Source organism: Crocodylus porosus, unplaced genomic scaffold (genome assembly GCF_001723895.1).
Source record: "Crocodylus porosus isolate Cpor-Errol unplaced genomic scaffold, CroPor_comp1, whole genome shotgun sequence".
NCBI classification, from domain to species: domain Eukaryota; kingdom Metazoa; phylum Chordata; order Crocodylia; family Crocodylidae; genus Crocodylus; species Crocodylus porosus.
In genome coordinates this window covers 20442195-20463393 of record NW_017728909.1, presented here as the reverse complement: position 1 = coordinate 20463393, position 21199 = coordinate 20442195, and the positions used below count along the sequence as shown (strand labels likewise).

Sequence of the window (21199 nt, the reverse complement as noted above, 5' to 3'; positions counted from 1 at the left end):
GCAGCTTGAGAACAAAATGTAAATCTTCACCTTGGTGATCCCAGCCTCGGTCAGTGCAGAGCACAGGCAGAGACGGCAGTTCTGCTCAGCCACGCCATGCCAGGGGAGTCCTATTGTAGTAAGGGTAGAAACAGCCTGACGATCATCTGTTCAGTACTGCAGTTCATGGGGGGTGTTGCAAAAGGAGGTGCAAGTCAGACTTGCTCCCAGCAGCTTCCTAACACCTTTGGGAGTTTTACACCTGCTTGGCCCACACCCTGAAGGGGAAGGTGGAGGATGCTGGTGCTGCTCACACCTGCCCACCAGAGCTGTTAGGACCCCTGCGACTTGCACGTTCTTGCATGCTGCTGTCAGCGCTTCTCTCTTGCTATGTGTGAATTAAAACCAGTCAGACTCAGTGGCTGAAGTCCAAAGTGATGTGTAAGAAGCCATGAGCTATACAAACTGCTACATAGCAAGAGCCTAAAGATGTGTCTTCAGCATGGTGGTGGCACATCCCTGCTAGGCAGGGCAGATTTGACCTGCTAGGACACTCCCCAGCACGTCCCACCCGCCTACTCCCATACTCCAAACCCAGAGATCTGCTGCTGAGGCAGCCCCCAGGCTCCCTCAGCTCTCTAGCCAGAAACTGAGGTCCTGAGGATGAGCACAGAGGGGTTCCCAGGTTGGCCTCTCCGGCGCATTTCCAGGTTTGAAGCATGTGCACGGGAGTGGATGTGTGGGTGCACACGGGAAGGCCCCGGCCAGCTCATGCTGCCCTGGCAGTGCATCCCCTCTGCGTGTCTAGAGTCTGCACGGACCTGACTTAAGCTTTGTAGGTGGAGGGAGCAGAAGACAAAACGACTTTTTAGCTGGTTACTTTGCCCCACCCCCAGCCTTCAGAGAGCTGCAGAATGCAGGAAAAATAAAAGCAGCCTTTTTAACTGGACGGCTCAGATTGTTTTATTTGAAGACCACTCCTTTCTACACAGCCCTGTGCCCCTTGGCTAGATACAAAAGCAAGTGAGGCTTACACTGATCTCTCTCTGTCTCTCTCTCTCTGTCAATCTCAGTCAAAGTGAGGGAGCCTAGCAGCACCCAAAGATGGGGGTTTCTTCATCTCCATCAAAGGGAAGCCTGAAATGGCGAAGTGGTAGTGTGGCAGATCGATGGGAAAGAGAAATGCTACTGAGAGTCAATAAACATTTAAAAAAGGGAGAGGGGCTACTTTAGGAACAGGTCTGCTGTGACCAGAAGAGATGGAGCCAGGGGCTACATAAGCCCAAAGCAGGAGAGGAACTGGGCAGTCTGGCCTAGGCAGCCGATGGAGGAGGAGCTCCCGGAGGAGAGCTGTGAACGACAAGCCACTAACTGCAAACTGCAAACTTTGAGTAAGCCCAGAAGGGCTGGAGCTGGAATAACCTGGAAGATACGGAGGGAGGCCTGGGGCAAAGGCATCTTGGCAGGAGCTGAACTGGTGGTTCAGGGAACTAATCTTTGAAAACTCATGGCGATTAGGGGAGGTCCTGAATGACCAGAAAAGGCTACATATAATAGAGCCTATATTTTTAAGAACGGGAAGAAGGAAGATCCAGGGAACTACAGACCAGCCAGCCTCACCTCAGTCTCTGGAAAACTCATGGAGCAGGTCCTCAAAGAATCCATTTCTAAGCACTTGGAGAAGGTGGTTAGGAGTAGTCAGCATGGACTCACCAGAGGCAAGTCATGCCTGACCAACCTGATTGCCTTCTGTGATGAGATGACTGGCTCTGTGGATGCAAGGAAAGCAGTGGACTGATGTACTTTGACTTTAGCAAGCTTTTGATGCAGTCTCCTACAGCATTCTTGCAAGCAAGCTGAGGAAGTACGGGTTGGATGAATGGACTGTAAAGTGGATAGAAAACTGGCTGGACTGTCAGGCTCAACAGGTAGTAATCAATGGCTCAATGCCTAGCTGGCAGCTGGTTTCAAGTGGAGGGCCCCAGGGGTCAGCCCTGAGGCTGGTCTTGTTCAATATCTTCATCAACAACCTGGAAGATGGGATGCGGCACACCCTCAGCACGTTTGCAAATGACACCAAGCTGAAGGGAGTAGCAGGTACTCCCTGGAGGGCAGGGCTAGGATTCAGAGAGACCTTGACAAATTGGAGGATTGGACCATAGGAAATCTCATAAGGTTCAATAAGTAAATTGGATGCTTATCTTGCTGGGATCCTGTGACCCCATCTGACTTCCTGCCCTTTGGGCAGGGGGCTGGACTTGATGATCTCCCGAGGTCCCTTCCAGCCCTGATGTCTATGAAATCTATGAAAGGACAAGTGCAAAGTCCTGCACTTAGGACAGAACCAGTGGTGACACGTAGAGGGTGCACAGGGGTGCATGTGCACCCCTGTGAGCACTGGTGCACCCCCTGATGAGGCCATACTTCCGGCTTAGGCAATGGGTGGTGGGGCAGGCGGGAGCATCGGTGCCCTCACTGTGAGTGCCGGCCAGGGAGTGGGAGCGCCAGATGTAGCACCGCGGCCACTTCTTCCAGGAGCCAGTTCTTCCCAGTTGTTGAGTTTTGCTGTGGGGGGACTCCCCCGCCTCACCCCCCCAAGTCAGTGAGATTGGCTGCGGGGGGATCCCCCCCATTGCTGACTGGTCACTGGGGCCCCCCTGACTAAGGTGGCACCAGTTGCCCATGGACAGATCAATCCCATGCACCAGTACAGAATGGGGGTGGCTGGCTGGGCAGCAGCTCTGCAGAAAACGACCTGGGGGTGACAGTGGGCAAGAAGCTAAACAGGAGTCAGCGGTGTGCCCTTGCTGCCAAAAAAGTTAATGGCATCCTGGGCTGCATTGGTGGGAGTGGCGCCAGCAGATAGAGGGCAGCGATTCTTCCCCTTTATTGAACAGCAGCCTTCAACTCCCTGCAGGGGGGTTGCAAAGAGGATGGAGCTGGGCTGTTCTCCATGGTGAAGATGACAGAAGAAGGAGCAATGGGGTCAAGTTGCAGCAAGGGAAGTTGAGGTTGAGGAAGAACTTGCTCACGAGGAAGGTAGTAAAGCACTGGGACAGGCTCCCCAAAGCAGTGGTGGACTCTGCATGCTTGGAGGTTTTGAAGACCCAAGTAGACAAAGCCTTGGCTGGGATGATGTAATTGGGGCTGGTCCTGCTTTGAGCAGGGGTTGGACTAGATGTGACCCCTGAGGTCCCTTCCCACACACATTTCTATGATTCTATGAACTGCATTTTGCTTATTTTGGGGCAAAGTATACCCCTAATGGCAGAAGCCTGGCTGCGAGGCATGGGACAGCTGGATGGGAGGCTGCTGGGAAACACTGTTGTGTGAGTGCTACACTTGCAAATTGATCTGAACTAATGAGCCTTGGAAAAGTGACTGGGGGCAGCAGCTCCTGTGGACTGAACTGGGCTTACAAGCCCATAGGGACAATTTGAGGCTAACAAGGCCTCTGGGACTGGTAAAGTCTCTGGGACAGAAAGCAATCACGAGGCAAATAGGTCGGTGAGGCAGTGGCTAATGAGTAGTGGCTGAGGAGTTTGCACTGACTGGGCCAGAACTGGGAAAGCCCAGTGATGAGAGTTGTGGAGAAAGGCACCTGAGGGGTCTCTGTGGTAGAACTGATGGCTGGCGCGATTAACATTTAACAACAAGAGGTGGCAGGTGAACCAAGGAGACCATAGGGGTGCTGGTGCGGAAAGGAGCCAGGGGGTGACAGACTGCACCTTAGACATCAAGCAAATCAACTGATGAACTTCTTCTGGAGCTGTATTCTCCAGGGAAAAGCTGGCTGAGTTGACCAGAGGGTTTAAGCTTTGTGTCTCCCTTCCTGAGAAGCCTCCCAGTGATCATTTCCTTGGAGGAGGAGCAATGGAAAGGCCTTGTTCTGCCCTGTTTGTGTCTGGCCCTCATATTAACCATGGGGGTCCTACGCAGAGAACCAGGCTCTCCTGCTGCAGTGTTGGCCATCCCAAACTCATTACAACTAGTCAGATACACACACTGCTGACGGGACACTAGCATCAATTTGGAAGAATCCCCACAACATAACATTCACCTTAACTAAAGTCCAGGACACAATCCTCCCGTCAGATGAGATGGAGAAGAAGTTCAAATTATTGTCCATGTCGTCCTTCTGCCACTTGACCTTAAAAACAAACACACAGAGTTAGCACGGCAGCACTTCAGGCAGAAGAACTACCGAGCTCTTGGTAGGAGCAGTATCTCCACTAAACGGGTCTCCTTCCCCCGGGAGCCCTTGGTATTCTGCAGTAACACACCAGTGCTCCCTCTTGCCAGCGTCGGGGACCCGCAGAGGTAAGAGCAAGAAAAAGAAGGGCCGACATGATGCTGATGCCCCCATCACTCACCTGCTCTGTGCCATGTGTTGCAAAGCCAGCCCAGATGCTATGGTCTGATCCATGCAAACAAATCCCTGCACACCCATGAAGCCCCACTGACAGTAGTGGGATGTTTACAACCACATGAAATCCAGCAGCTAGAGGGGCCCTCCTGTACACTTCAAATTGCAGGATCAGGGCATAAAGGGTTTGCAAAGAAAGCTCTGCACCAACAAGTTCAACCAGGCCTGTAAATCATGAGCTCAAAGGGTGGTCCAAGCCTCCCACAGTGCGTAACAGTGACACACAAAACTCAGGCAAGGCAGTCAAAGCCCAAGGGCTTTCAGAGTTTCATCAAACTTGTGGCATTCCCCTCCCCTGGCAGGACAGGCCACTCAGCTTGGAGATGATGCCCCCTTTCCCTTCTCCAAAGCTGACTTTTGGCCAAAATAAGGTGCTGTGTCCTGCCAAACCTTGTACACACCGCCTTCCCACATGTTCTGCACAAGGCAGGGGAAGGCACTTTGCCTTGGAGCTTTGCCCTCTCAGCAATGGCTTCCAGCAGCTGTGCAGTGTGGAGAGGCTCCTCTGCGCTGCATTCAGGTCCCACTGGGTCAATCCCAGTAGCCTTACTAGGCAGGGGTTAGATGTTGCATGGGAGAGAAGAGCAGCTACCCCAATCACTTGCTAGAGACCCTCAGAGGAATAGCCTGTTCCTCACTTGAATGCACCTATGTCAGCTTGCACCGTGACCAGCACTCCAGGGCTGTCTCCAGTCTGATGGAGGCCTGGTAACCCAGGTGCTGGCTGGCTCTATTGGTGCAATCTCTAGTGGAGGGGTGCCCTCCACTCTCACAATCGGTCCCCACCTCAGGAGCCACGAGCCTGGAGACCCCCTCTGCATCACGGTAGGGGAGGAGTTGGCAGCTCATGCAGCCGTCCTCACTGTACCTTGCAGCTGTTGGCTTGGCTTCCTTTGCAAACATTAAATTAATCCATTTAAGGATTAAACATCCTTAAATATTTTGCAGGGGACTCAGACATCATTTCCTGAGTAAACTGCTCTTTATCACATGTATCCAGGTCCCAGAGGAGTCCACGAGTAGGACAGGGCCCCACATGAGGTCTCTACTGAAGCAGGTTTAGCACCAAGGGGTGTCACCCCTCCGCAAAGGGCAGCAGAGGGGCTGGAGCTAACGGGCTGCGCCGGGGATAGAACTTCTCTTGTTAACATGTAAATCCTCCTCCGTGGTTTCGAGTCTCGGCAGCGTAAGAGGATTTGCCTTTTCAATGCGACCGTGCAGGGAGAGAGATCAGAACGTGGATAAACGATCGGGGGTTTGTCGGAGAAACTGCAGCTGGACTGAAAGTGCCGAGATTGCTCTGATTTCCCAAACTAGAAATTCAATGAGAGTGGGGAGTAAAAGATGATCTGCCACCAGGTCTACCCACTCCCACCTCCACAGGCATCCATCAGCTGAGCACGGGCACTATGACTTACAAAGCCTGCCCTTGTGATGTCCAAGGTGTATTTGTCTCTGTCCAGATACAACAGTCAATGTATTTCTCTAACCGTCACATGTTATAAATGAATCTGATTATCATAGAGGTTACCAAATCCTTCATTTAGGACAGTCTAGGTGGTATTGTCAAAAAGAAAAAAAAGAAGCAGGTTTCTCAATACTATCATTAGAGGTATTGGGTTTGCTGGTACTGCTCTCATGGGGGAAAAAATCATTGATCTTATTAAAAAAAATTGTGTGTACGATGAAGTCTTATGGAGCATGAAAATGGAGTGAGGGACTTGCTGAAGAAACATTGATGCTGTCATGAAAAGGTTTCTACCTAGAACATGCTGTTCTGAGGAAGGAAAAAGAAAAGTGGAGGAACTCCACATTAGCATCTGTTGATATGCTACCAATCTGGCTGAGATATGACTGCAGACGAACTGATCGGGTGGCATATGGCTTAAGATTCCCTTGATCAGGACGGTTATGAGTGGTAGGTCACGGGCAGCAGGTATCAGCAATGCTCCCCGCTGCTCCACACAGAAGGAAGTGCACAATGCAAGACGCCAACAACAAGAAAGGGCCAGCGACTTTGTTCCAGTGGTGCACGGACACTGTTTTCACATGGCTAGGAAATGGGCACCCGCACTGAGAATGGCTGCTCCACGACCATCGACGTGTGATGCTGATCCCTTGCTGCCAACGGCTGGCACTGCTGGGTACTCCCTGGGAACCCTTGACCCAACACTGAAATCGTTTTAGGCGCTAGTGAAGTTGTGTGGCCCAGTTCTTGGTAGGCAGAAATTGTGACGGAGAGTGTGTCCCAGCGGTCTCTCCCACCCTCTGTAGCACCTGCCTCACCCGTGCCAACAGGTAGGCTGTTTCCAGAAGGAAGGAGATGCTATGGGGATGTGTTAGCAAACGCCTCTAAGAATCTGGCCCTTGGTAATGGAGGGGTCCCTAAACGTATTTGGAATCGCAGGCTTTTTCTCCCCTGCCCAAAGCATTAGGAAAACTCTCCCTTAGCTCAGACACATCCTCTTCAACCCATCTCCTCAAGCAGATGGGATAAACAGGTAAGCCTTGTAGCATGTCCTCAAGGCAAACTGACTCAGGCTGCAGTAGGAGAAGCAAATTCCCGTGTTGCTGCCTTCTCATGGGAAGTACCTGTCACCACAATTGGGCTGTTTAAACCTGAGAGTCGTGAGCTCAAGTGCTCTGCTGGACCAAATACACCGAGACATGGCTTCTAAGGGAGCAAGGGCACGAAGCATTTAGGACACAGAACAAAGCGATCTGAACGGTGCGTGGAAGCCAGCTGCAGGGCACCGCACAGACGTCAGGCACTCCTCGCGAGAGGCATCACAAGGCATGATGGCAGCTGCACAGTGCATTTGCAGACGTGTCAAGGAGTCTTCAGGGTTCGCCCCGAGCAGCACACGTTAGCAATCCCATCCGGAGGCGATCAGCAGACGGAGAGCTGTGGCGCAGCCCACATCTGAGAAGGTCATGATTGTCCTTTGTCTTCCACAGCCTGGGACGCTGCCCTAAGCTAGAGAAGTTCTCACCTGCCCTGCACTTCGCACACTCTGCACCCACAGAAGCAGCTCTCCCTCTCGGGTCAGAGCAAGCAAGTCAAGGCCAACGGTGTCTGTGCATAAACGAATGCCGCCCCCCACCCCCCCATGGAAGTTAGCTAGAATTTCAGAGTGCTGAACAGGCACCAGCTCTTTCAGGCTTCCCTCACACATCAACCCCTCCACAACTTTGCTGGCTTGTGGGCTTTCTTCTCTGTTCTCTGAGTGCTGCGAGCATTCATTAGCTCAATGTATAGCCTCCCACTATACATGAACAGCCTCGTATGTCTGTTCAGCGCAGCCTCTTGTTCCCCTACCGACGTTCTGCGCGTGCGGGACAAGCCTCCCTTCATTATCTGCTTCCATGCTGGGTGTGCCCTGACAATACAGGTTTTTTTGCACACTGGGCATTTTTTGTGTGCGTGCTGGGAAGTTAATTTTGTTAGTTAAGCATGGGACAATGATGTCACCAATTTAGCAGCAGGATAATACACACAGGTTTTGCTTACCACATGTTAAATGAAAAAACGCATCTGAAGTGTTTATAAAATTATTTACAACCAAATGAGAAGTTTTGCATCTAGGGACACTTTAAAAAATCAAGTATTGTGTGTATTGCAATCATGTCTAAGAGCCCTGGTTATGGAGGAAGGATCCACTGTCCAAACTCAGTACAAATTTCATCAAGGCATTACTGCCTTTTTTCTTTATTTATGTACGCCAGGGTGCTTCTCCCTCCAGTGGAAAATACTGACTGGCTCCGGACAGAAAGAAGAAACAGGGAGAAAATATGCACTTGGCCTCTCCAGACTCTTCTCTTTGTAAAATCATTTTTGAAGTCTATTGATATATTTTGTCTTTATTTACTATTAGTTCAATTTTCCACCAAATTTAAATTTAGTAAAAGTGAAGGGATTTTTCCCCATGCTTGCCAATAGAACATGCTTCAGGACTTTGCTTTAAGTTTTACACCAGGGGTGCGCAATTATTTTGGGTGGAGGGCCGCTTACTGAGTTTTGGCAAGCCATTGAGGGCCAGATGACAGGCAGCCAGGGGCAGATAAATATTAATGTTCTGAATTTTTTAGGGGCCCCGCGAGCCAGATCGAATGGCCTGGCGGGCCGCATCCTGCCTGCGGTCCGCATTTTGCCCACCTGTTTTACACAAACAGCCTGTCGGTTTTCTGTTTTTAAAAAGTGATTATACTTTCTCCTGCAGTTGTTCTCCTGCAGTTGTTTCAAGCCCAAGTTGCAGTCCTGGGCCAGCACATGAGAAACTGAATGTCAAATTGACTAGAACCAGACAAACAAAACCAACCAGACAACCCAGAGACATGCAGAGCACATAAGGAGAAGAACAGAAAAAAAGAAATGAGATGTCATTCCAGATGTGAATCCAAATGCAATAACAAGCAAGGACATTTGCTTTTGCAGGTAATGGGTATTTTAACTTCATCTTTTAACTCAGTGCAAAATTAGCCTGCGGAATTCGTTGCTACCAGATAGCCAAGGCTACAGTTTAGCAAAATTCAAAGACTTGATGACTATTTGTACAGATAATGGGAAAGCCTGCAGCTAGACTAGCTGGGTTAAAAGGAAAACAAGGAATCCAAATCTTAAAGTCACAGGCTGTCTGTAGACGTGCTCGTTCACTTTAACTACACCTTGTTGAATGAGCTTTCTGTAAAGTGTCCTGCAGCCATTTTGAAACATGGAGGGGCTTAATACACGTGATGGTGAGCCATTCTAATTAGAGCGGCAGTCCAGGAACTGTTCTAATTAAAACACTCCACCCCCACCTGCAAGCACATGTATAGACAGCTGTAGAAAACGACAGGCTACAATGGGCCTCTGGAGGTAACATCTATTCCAACTCCTGCTCAAGGCAGGATCACCCCTATCCAAACCATCCCATACCAGCACCTCTCAAACGTATTCCTAAAGCCCCACAAACAACCCTGTTGAACAACTACAAAGCATGTTGCCTAAAACATCAAGAGCATCCTAAACCACCGCAGGTAAAGCAAGGGGAAGAGGGCACTGTCAATAGCCCACCACCGCATGGCTTGTTAAAATACATTTGAAAGAGCCAAGGCAGAGGGCCATGCCCCCCGCTATGGAAGAAGGCAAATCCGCCCTCCCCCTGCCTCCTGAGGCCTTACCGATCTAATCTCGGGATCAAATTCCTTCCTGACCCCAAATGTGGTGATCAGTCTGACCCCAAGTAGAGAGGCAAGACCCTCTAGCCAGAAGCCTCTCACTCACCACTGATTATGGTAGCAAGAAACATCCCCAATATGTGGGTTATTTACTGACGGTGAAGAGAATACAAGCTCCTTGCCGTGAACCAGCTGGTACGCACTGTGGCAGAGGCGGTAAATCAGATGAGGCCCCCCACTTCACCAACTTGCTGCGAAAATTCCCCGTTTCTTTAAAAAAAATGCTGGGTACATTTAGTTGGTGTGGAGCTTAAGGATGGTTGTCGCTGGCTTTGGCAAAATGCAATTGGTCCGATCACCCCTGCATGATTTCAGTGCTTTGCAAGCAGCCATGACAAGACTGACAAACCGTTTTCAGCAATGGAGTAAATCCGAATAAGGCATTGCTAGAACCAGCATTCACAGACACTAAGGCCTGACAGGACCCCTAGATCACGAAGTCTGATCTCCTTATATCCCAGGCTGGTTGCTCCATTTAGATCCCCTGTACCACTGGGGGCCAATCTTTTGTGCAGGTGTGCCACAGATTAGCCCCACATCCTGATGACTCCAAGATGAACATGGGCCGGCAGTGTGGGGAGGCAGCCAGGAAGGCCAACCGCACCTTGGCATGCATCCACAGATGCATCTCGAGCAGGGCCAGGGAGGTGATCCTCCCCCTCTATGCGGCACTGGTCAGGCTGCAGCTGGAGTACTGCGTCCAGCTCTGGGTGCCGCACTTCAGGAGGGACGTGGGCAGCATGGAGAGGGGCCAGAGGAGGCCGCTCGCATGGTCAGGGGGCAGCAGGGCAGGCCCTACGAGGAGAGGCGATGGGACCTGAACCTGTTCAGCCTCCAAAAGAGAAGGCTGAGGGGGATCTTGTGGCCTGTTATAAACTAGTCAGGGGGGATCAGCAGGCACTGGGGAAGTCCCTGTTCCCCCAAGCGCTCCCAGGAGTGACCAGGAATAGTGGTCACAAGGTGGCAGAGGGGAGATTTAGGCTAGATATCAGGAGGCGCGACTTCATGGTCAGGGCAGCTAGGGTCTGGAACCAACTTCCAAGAGAAGTGGTGCTGGCTCCTACCCTGGGGGTGTTTAAGAGGAGGGTAGATGAACACCTTGCTGGGGTCGTTTCACCCCAGTACTCTTTCCTGCCACGGCAGAGGGTTGGACTAGATGATCTGCTCAGGTCCCTTCCGGCCCTAGAAACTATGAAAATATAAAACTATCCTCCCCAAGTGCCACTCTGATCTCTTTCCCTGCCCAATATGTTGCTCTACTTTCTGCTTCCTGCCCAGTTATCCTTGCCCAATCTGCTGCTCTGCTTTCTGCTTCCTGCCCTGTTGTCTGTGTGTTTCTTGCCCTCTCTCCCATCTGCTGTGCATCACACACAGAGGCTGCCCAGGCCACTTGTGGCTCTCGTGCTGCCAGTTGGCCACCCCTATATGAACCCTAAAGATTTAGTTAAGACAGACAGTCCAATCCCCCAAAAAATTAACTGTTTACTATGGGAAGAGGTAAGGAGAGAGAACAGACAACAGCTGAGGTTCCTGCAACAGAAGGGGATTCAATAGGTAGCACACACCAAGATGGTCCTAGCAAGTGCTAGGAAAAAAACCCCTCCGGGTCCTGACCATGTGACTTGGGGACAAACTCCTTCCCAGTCCCAAATCTGGCAATCAGATTGGTGCAGGGCTGGAAAGGAACCCTGATTGCTCATGTACTCCACCCGCCTCCCCGCCTGAGACAAGACCCCAAAGTACCCGGACCATCCCCAAGACATGTTTCTCTAATTTGTTATTAACCCCGAGCCAGTCGCATGGGTTCCACAACCTCCCAAGGCAAAACTGTTCCCAGTGCTTCACTGTACTTACAGTTAGAAAGTCTTTCTTAATATCTCGCCTAAATCTCCCTTGCTGCAATGAAAGCTGATTAGTTCTTGTCCTACTTCTAGCAGACACGAAGAACAGTTGATCATTGTTATCTTTATAGCTGACTTCAAATATGAAATAGATGGTTATCATGTTCTCTCTCCCGCTTCTTTTTTTCTACACTAAATCATTCAATCTTTCTTTACAGGCCATTTTCTAAACATTTATCTTTCTTGCTGCTCATCTCTGGACTCTCCAAATTGGTTGCATCTCTCTTAAAGGGCATGGCTTGGGACTGGGCACATTATTTCAAGGCAGCCCTCACCAACACCAATCAGAACACTGTATTTTCTTACCCCCAGTAAGACATGCCCGTTGGCGTTGGGAAGACACAATGAAGCGGGGAAAAGCCTTTTCAGAATTATGGCAGCGTAGAGCAAGGACAGAGCCTCATTTTCAGTTCACTCACCTGCTCTTTCTTGATTAAACAAAAATTGAAACCCAAGCAAGCTGCTGCTAAAGTCTGGTCTCTATGGGTGGATCTAGGGTTTTGAAAAGAGCTATAAAGACCGCGAGGCTGTAAAACAGGAGAGAAGAGACCAGGAGTAGCTAACAAAGTGCAAAATTATCAAAACAAAGGTTAGCTTGATTAGTGGAAGATGAAGAATATTTAAAAGGAGAAGTGGTCGTTAACACCCGGGAAGTGAAGAACAATGAGCCATCAAGCCAAATGACTTCCTCAGCTGCCTGAATAGAAATGTCACTGCTGCTGCCAGGCAGTTGGATTGGAACAGGAATAAAGTAGGTTGTTTCTGTTCCAAGAAGAAAGAAATCAGCTGCCTCAATTAAAAAATACTCTCTAATTTTGGAGGGCTGATGTATAGGGAAAAGATGTGTGTGGATGCAAGGAAACATCATAATTATCTCCCATGCTTTTGCAGAAATGTGTGACATCCCCAAGTGACATTTATTGCTTGTGCAACAGCCTTGTCCTGACATCTCATTCACTCTGTGGTCCAGTAGAATCTGATTGTGCCCTGCCGCTACTAGACCACTTAGTCCCCTTCTTGTATTTGTGCACACGAGTCGTCCTTCCTAAATGAAGCACTTTGTACTTGTAGTTGTTGAATTTTATCGTACCGATTTTGGACCAATTTATCAAACTCATTTTTAATTTCGTCTAACCTAATGCAGTTGAATCCACAGTGCTTGCAACTCCTCTCAGCTTGGCGTCACCCACAAGTTGTATAAGGGTACTTTCCATTCCATCATCCAAGTTAGTGACAATATTGACTACATGGAGACCCAGGAGAGGTCTCTGTCAGACATCAGCAAACATGTCCTGACAGTTGGACAGCAAATCACTTGCAACTATTCTAGGAGCCTCTTTTTAAACTAGTTGAGCCCCCAGCTGAAGGGGGTTACATCTAGAGAATACTGCCCAAGTTTGCTGAAGAGAATGCCATGTGGGACAGTGTCAAAAACCTTATGGAAGTCTAGGAGAGGGGTGTCAAACATACAGCCGGTGTGGGACGTGACCTGCTGTGGAATTCAGGGACCTTTGGCCCTGCAGGTCACAGCCACTGCTGCCTTCAAACCAGCACTGTGCACCCAGTCCTCTTCCTCTCCTGGACCTCTTGCCACCACTGCCATCTCTAGACCCCTCGCCAACACCACTGCCAACCCCTCACCACCTCCAGACCTGCTCACTGCTGGACCCCTCACATGGCAGCCACCCCTGTGCTCCAGGCTGCAACCGGTCCGCAAGGAGCCCCATGGTCTGGATTCAGTCTGGGTCCCAAGCGAGTTTGATACGCCAGGTGTAGGACATTATGTCTGCTACTCAACTGGGCCAATTAACCAGTCAAAGCAGGACATTAGATGGGGTTGCCACTTGCTCTTAACAAGCAAGGTTGGTGTCTTCTTTTCACCTTATCCTCTAGGTATTTGCCAGCTCTGATTAATTGGCTCTTATATCTTCTCTAGTAGTGAAGCCAGGCTGACTGATCAACCCTTTCAGAAGCCCTTCTGTGGCAGGCTGGGTGAGGAGAGGGGTCATTGCCCATTCCCCTCCTGAACTTCCTCCCAGGCCAGGGTATGTGATGCTCCCTCATTTGGCTTCGACTTTAGAGTCCTCACCAAGCATAGTCCTACCCATCTCTCAGGCTCAACTTCTCTTCAGGCTGCTCTGTAGCTTCAGCGAGTTCCTCCTACCCTCTTCCCTTTGGGGCTGTATGGTCTTCCCAGCCAGACGTCTATCTGGGTCTTGAGCTGGCCATCCTCCACCTAGCCAAGCAAATGACCCCGATTCTTCCTCTGGTTCTCTTATCTGTAGCCCTAACTGGGCTGGTCTCCTCATGGGACAGTGCCTGGTTGCCTACTTAACAATTTACCGGCTCCAGTCAAGGCCTGAAGACCTCAGCAAGCCTCCTTCCTTTGAATACTAGCAGGACTATTCCTATAGCAGGAGCCATCTGCCCCCTACTAGGAGCAGTCTGCATTGTGCTGCTGTCCTGCCACTGCTTGGCTGAAAATGAGCATCGCCAAGAACCTAGGTGCCAGCATGTGATCTGCATGTTCATCTCTTCTGTGGTCTGTGGCCACATCAGAAAGCACGTGGTCTGCAATCACCTTGTGGGGGCTTCTGGTTACCCAGTAGCTGAGGGTCCCTCTTACCCATAGTCTAAGAAGCTACTGCCTGTTGGCGGACTCTCTCTGGTGGAAACAGCATCCCAGTCACATGTATTGCTGGGTGTTTCTCACCTCTGCATCCCTCCAGAGTCCCTGCATCTAGAGACAGACCCCCCCATCTTGCAGCTTTAACCTGCTTTCCCAGTTCCCAGATGCAGTATCTTACATTTGGTCATATTAAAACGCATCCTCTTGGATTATAACCATCTAACCAGACCATCCAGACCACTCTGTAACAGGGAGCTGCCCTCCTCAGTGTTTGCAACTCCACTGATCTTTGTGTATCTACAAACTTCTTCAACAAGGATTTTATATCACTAGATCATTAATAAAAAAATATTGGTTTTGGACCATGGACCAATCCCTGTGGGACCCACTAGAAAAAGCCCCACTCATTAATGTCTCACATTACCAGTTATAGTTTGACATGTGTCCTGTAATGCAATATAATGCAGATTTTATTTTATAAAAATGTGATCCTAAAACAAATGCTTTGGATAAGTTTGAGTCAGCTGCTTTGGCTGACCAGAGGCTCAGACCTCATTAAAATAACTAACATTTCTCCCCCCAGATAAAAAAAAAAAATGCTAATGAAAATGAGTAAGCAACACAAAAGCCTTGCACTTAGTATAAAACAAGGCTTTGCGCAAAACAAAATAGGCTTAAAATGTGCTCATTTAAAATAAAGGTCTTGCATTTGAAACAAGCCTGCCCACATGGTGGGGTGTGCTTATAGAAAATAAAAGCACACGTGCAATCAATATTCAACTACGCACCTGAGGTTTTGATGTAATTCAATCATGTTGTAAATAATAAAAAGGTAACATGAAAAACATCCTTAATTTGTGTATACAGACTCTAAAATGAATCCTCCAGCAGCTCCCCACTGCCCACCACCATCTACTCACTTGCCTAACCCTGATTAAAGGCTAAGTTGGCAACAAATTTACAAATCAAACTTTGTGCATTTGACGGAGATGGAGTACTGCGTCCAGTTTTGGGCACCGCACTTCAAGAGGCATGTGGACAACATGGAGAGGGCCCAGAGGAGGCCACCCGCACGGTTGAGGGCCTGCAGGTAAGACCCTATGAAGACAGACCCCTATGTGGGGTCTGAATCTCTTCAGCCTCTGCCAGAGAAGGCTGAGAGGCGATCTTGTGGCTGCCTACAAACTCATCGGGGGGCGAGGCAGCAGGGAATACGGGACACTCTGTTTACCAGGGCACCCCTCGGGGTTACCAGAAATAATGGCCACAAACTGAAGGAGAACAGATTTAGATTGGACACAAGGAAGAAATTCTTTACGGTAAGGGTTGCCAAAATATGGAATGGGCTCCCAAGGGAGGTGGTGCTCTGCCCTACCCTGGAGATATTCAAAGGGAGATTAGACAGGCATCTGGCTGGGGTTACTTGACCCCAGTGCTCTTTCCTGCCTGGAGCAGGGGGTCAGACCCGATGATTTACCAGGTCCCTTCCGACCCTAGAAATCTATGAAATCTATGACCTTATGGAAGAGCCTAGGCAGGCCACAAAATGTGGAATCACCTGTATTGCCTGTATCCAGTAGACCCGTAATCCTATGTAAAAGGACAAATTTGATAAAAGCCTCCTATCCCTTAGAGAATATGCCGTCCACGCTTGCTGCACTCAGTCCTCCAGGAAGACACTCTTTTTTGACCAGGTGTGAATGCTGTCTTGGGCTTGTCTGAGTTTCCACTGGCTTGAGCAATGTAGCAGTCCTCCGGTCCTCCCTTGGGAACTTGTATGCTTCTTCCTCCATTTCGTTTGTCCTGGTTGTTCTCAGCTCGTGTCCTACTTGCCCTGGGGACATCTCAACATTGCCAGCTGTGAAGACATCTGTTGAGTTCTCTTGTCTCTAGTGGTGACCTAGTTTCCAGTCTCTGGTTTCCTTGACTCACCTCGTCATTTGTTGCCTGCCCCTTCAGATGCTCTGGTGACGATGGAAGCTCGGTATCCAGAAACCCTCTTTTTCCCTGATGCTCTGCATGGTGGGAGGTATTTCTCAAGACCACAAACATATTGCTCATCACAGCCACCAGCTCGTGCTTCATGCTGATGAATTCTTCTGTCTTCAGACAGGAAAGAAAACACGGCAGTCACAATAACCGCTGAGTCTTTATCTTTGTGGAAGAGATAGTGCAGTTCCTCTGAAGGTAAAGCTCCAAATCCCAATGGCAATCCCACTGCCGGATGTGCCTTGCCTGCTGCTTAGTTGGCTTTTTTAACCTAGTTATGCTAAATCAGCTCTGCCTGCTTCTATCAGTCAGCAATCACTCAAAGACTAGGCGCTAGTTCAGGTCATACACCTGGAGCAACATGCTTGAAGATCAAGGCAGCTCTCCTGAAATCAATTAGCAGAGAGCTCACTTACTCAGCACCCACCAAGCACTAGACCAGCAGTGTCCTTATAGGCAAAGTAACTCTGCTGCTAGTTATTTCCTGCCATGGAGTGACAGCCCTCTAAATGAAACCCCTTCCATGCTGGGCTTCAGCTAACGGTGAATACTGGATGAGACCACCTACTTCACACTTTGACTGAGGGCTAAGCTATTGCAGCTTAGCTTTCACCTACCACAACATAAGACTGTGTGCATGGGTAATTATTGTGGGACAGCTGATGCACAGTAAATCCTTTCCCCAATTTTTATTTTATGGGCACTAAGTCTGTTCACACACTGTCTCGGTTTGCAGGCTGCTGGTGAGTAGGCCACAGAGAGAGCAAAATACCTGAGCACTTCATCTTCGGGTTGGAATCGAGGGACAGAATGGGGAGCTGCAGTATGGGCATAAGAGACGAGGTGAGCATAACACGTCAAGCTGGCAAACATTTGAAATGGCTACACAGAAATGCCAGGTGCATGGGGTATGCACCTGGAGGAGGTACAGGGCTCAAGGCCCAGCCAGAGAGATGATATAACTGGCATCCCAGATACCAGGTGGAACAAAATCTCAGGGCTGGAATCCCGGCAGGGAAGGGAACAGCCTGCTCGGGAAGAACAGGCAGGTCAGGAGGGAGGAGATATGCTGAGTGTATATGTGCTTGTTATACAATTCAGGAGAGACAGAGCTCATTGAATGCCTCTGGGTGGTAAATGAGGACAAGAGGAGGAGCGATGTCATGGGAAGGATCTCGTAGGGACCAGGAGAAGGAGGTGGGAGAGGCTTTTCTTTGAAACCACTATCAAAATACCCAAAGAAAAGAACTGATGGTAACAAGGGACTTTTAGCTACCTAGCTACCTGTTAAAAAAGCAATATGCAGGACAAAAACAGTCCATCAAGTTCTTCAAATGTGTTGGGAACAATGTTTTGTTTCAGATGGAGAAGGAGGCTACCCGAAGTTCAGCTATTCCAAATGTGATTCTCACTTACCGGGAAGAATTGATTGAGAGGTGGACAGAAATCTGGGAGAAAATCATCATGAAATGAGGGAGTTCACTCTTCTAAGGAGAAAGAAAAAGGATATTCAGGGCAGCAGAATGAGGATAACGGACTTCAGAAAAGCAATGTTAAACAGGCTCAGGAAACTAGTGGGAAGAGTCTCTCAGGGAGATAAGCTTGACCTCTGAGGAAAGGCTTTGGCTTTGATTAGCCTTGAAGAGAGACGGCTGAGGAATAACATGATGATAACCTTTCAATATGCAAACAAAAGAGGACAGAAATCAATTATTATCCTTCCACTGAGGGAAAGACAAGAAAAAATCAGCTTTCAATTATAGCAAAGAAGATCTAGGCTGGATATTAGAAAACTCTCTCACAGCGAGGGTACGGAAATACTGGAAGAGGCTGAGGGAGTCGTGAAATCTCCCGTGCTGGAGGGTTTGGAGAAGGGGGCAATCCAACAGCTGTTGGGTTAGTCAAGGTGGCTTGAGCCCTAGTGCTGGGCAGGGGGGCGGACTGTCGCTGGACAGTCTCTTGAGGCCATTTCCGACCCTCTCCGAGTCTGTAACACTTTCTCAGGTTCAGAAATTAATGTTCTGTCTGATTTAAAATGCAGCTTCACCTTTCAGGAGTCGCTTCATATCAAGTGTAACCACATTGTTGCTGCTTCATTCACTGTAATAGATTAGATTTCTTTGTACCAAAAAGCCGGTCTTATGACTGGGACTGGAGACTGATGGAGTGGCATAAATAAAAATTACTTCGATTTGTAAAGAAACCTTCGCAAATAAATGCATTGAGGAATGTTCTTGTGGTGGAAATCTGGATTTGCTTTTAAATGCAAATGTTTCAGCAATGACATTAATCTGCAGATGAGAGAACAGATAAGGCACAGCTGAGTACTCAGACATGTTGCTGTCATTTATAGAAAAAATATGTTGACAGTTTAGTGCAGAATTATGAGCCATGATAAAATGGATCTGCTTGGTGCACTTATAAAATAAGCATGGTCCCTTGTTAGAAACCATTAACTGGATAATGTCTGAGATGAATGTCTTCCCAGAAATGGGCCGGCAGTGTTTAAATGTCCTTTTATACCATGTTTGCTTTGGGGAGGGAGAGGTTTAGACTGCAGGATTTACCCATTTGTCTTCTCCACCTCCAGAGGAATGAAGGGCTAGCCACAGGTCCCACTGCTCTCCTGTCAGCTTGTGCTTTCTTTATCTTTCAGGCAAGTTTAAAGTGGCCAACATGGCTCAAAAGTGGCCGTCTCTATGCTATCTCAGGTTAGGAGCTTGCTCAGATGTCTTCTTACTCTCGCTGACACTCATTGTGTCCACAGCCTTGCTCTCAATCAACGTACCAAACCCTAGAGCCAGAATGGATGAGAGATGGAGATGTAAGAGAATGCATTTCACCTTGGAGAGAGGGCAAACAGCTGTAGTGGTGGAAGCAGAACTGACGGCACTCTGCGTTCAATACGGAGAAGCCGTGCTCTCCGGGTGCGGGGGGTACCTAAGTGAACTGCAGGACACTGAGGATCTAACTCGAGCACGTACCTTTGAACTGCTTTGTTTTGTTGAGCAAATGCTCTAGCCACCTTCAAGCCTAAAAAGAAGGAAACTGCTTTAGCTTCATTGGAGGCTGGATAACATAAAAGGTATGGTGTAGCAGTGAGGACGTGGAGCAGATGATGTGCCCAACTGGGTCCTATCCAGCTGCGTAAAGGCTGTTTTTGGCACTTACACATTTAGCAATCCCGTTCCTTGTACAGCTTGGACGCGCAAGTGTCCACATAGCTATTGGGCATAGGACAAATGACATGTCAGATGTCAAAGAAGGGGGGGTCCCCCATGTTTCAGCCTACTGGGTCAGCCACTTGCCTAGGAAGCAGGAAACCTAGGTTCTGTGTTCCCCTTTCTCCCAGAGGAGTTTGAACTTACATCTCTCCCACTTCCCAGCACAGTGCTCAAGCCAGAGGCTTGGCATTATCCAACTCCCCTCCTGAAAGTTAAGCCACTGCACCTTGCATATACTATTCATGGATAGTGGGGAAGTTTCTGTCCCCTTGGGAGCAGGGGTCAAGGCCAGAGCCCAGGCAGTAGTCATCTCAGGAGGTAGCTTAGTTTCTTCCCCCTGGTTCCATATATCTTCCCCTCGGTGCTACCCTGGTTCAAGGGGAGGCCTGGAGAGGAGACTGTGTGGGGAACAAGATCACAGACTGTGAAGAGGCACCAACAACAGTGCCTATGCAGCTGGGCAAGTGCCATTTGGGTGCATGAAGTGACATAGGACCCCATCCAGAAAATGTCAAATGTCTCCTCTGCTGTCAGTGGTAGCAAGCAGCCTGAAGGTTTTGCTAAAAGCTTTCCTTCTCTGCAGTCCTTGCAAACTCTGCCAAACAGCAGGAGAGGAGGCACAACATCATGCTGCTATCTCAGCCCCTGCCGAGGTAGGGTCATAGAAGAGGACACGGGATCGAGCACTCCAGGTTATTTTGAGGACTCCATGAAAGACATGTACAATTGTTGCATTTAGCTGGAGAAGAACTTTCCTTCAAAGACTGCATCCCTGTCTTTGGCAGCCCACAGGCATTCTTCAAACTCACCTCTTCCTGAGACCCACAGGTCCGACCCTCCTTTGCTGATGTACCAGACAGCAAAGTGTGAAACCAGCAATAGGGAGAGAAGGACCGGGTACCGATCCCTGCAGAGTCACCTACAGCACAGAGACTTAGGAGGGGAAAAGGCAGGAATGAAAATGCATTTTCTCTAATGCAAAGATACACTGCAGGCCATGTCTGGTGATGGTGAGACTGACACAAGGGACACAACAATGACCTGAGCAGAGAGTATGGAGATGGTCCTCAAACAGCAACATCCACCCGAGGGCCAGGGGCAGAGGGCCTGCACATCACTCCAGCTCATGAGACAGATTTAGCAGACAGAGGCAGCAGTGACACTATAAACAGACCCAGCATAAGCTGGCCCCATGTGCCATGGGATTTGACTGCTGTGGTTTGCGAGCACAAAGCACTTCCCTAGGTGTCAGTTGGCTTATCCCCTTCTAGCGCACAGCACTTCCTATCATGCCAGGCTGGCTTATTAGCGTCCCAGGAGTGAGGACACCCAAAAAAGTCTCCCTTATTTGCCCTTTCCAGTGGTTGAGCCCCCTGTGCCATCCCAGATGCAATTTGATGTTGACATGCCACGTGCTGGAGGCCAGCAAAATTTTAGCCTGTTGCAATTCATGTCTTGGTTTTAATTCTGACTATGCTCAATGAACAGGACTTCCAGTTTAGATTAAACATGAACGGCACTGTGACAGGAATATCAATATTGGAGCCTTTCTGGGAGTGGCTCCGCCCTCCTGTAATGGGCCAACCGCCTGCTTACTTGCCTGCCATGCCTTGATCTGACTTGATTAGAAGATGGTTGTAATCAGCGGGAGGCTGCCCATTTTTCCACGCCCCGGTGACAGGGGGGCGCTACCTGCAGCTCCTTTTCCTCCTCTACACCGCAGCCCAAGCCTCGCAGATGGAGTTGACGTGGTTTGACCTGGATCCTGTTATGTTCCAGCCCTCCTCTTTACTCCCAGGGCTCCTCGCTACCTCCTCTTCTGGGGCTCCTC

At 49.3% G+C, this 21199-nt stretch overlaps 1 protein-coding gene across 1 annotated transcript in view; it reads right to left on the bottom strand.

Annotated features, from left to right (window-relative positions):
• DNAI1 (dynein axonemal intermediate chain 1) overlaps nt 1-21199 on the bottom strand; it is a 215699-nt gene that overhangs the window by 97693 nt on the left and 96807 nt on the right. The window contains exon 13 of the mRNA XM_019531683.1: nt 4040-4129. Within this exon, the coding sequence (XP_019387228.1) occupies nt 4040-4129 (90 nt within the window). The remainder of the gene's footprint in view (nt 1-4039; nt 4130-21199) is intronic.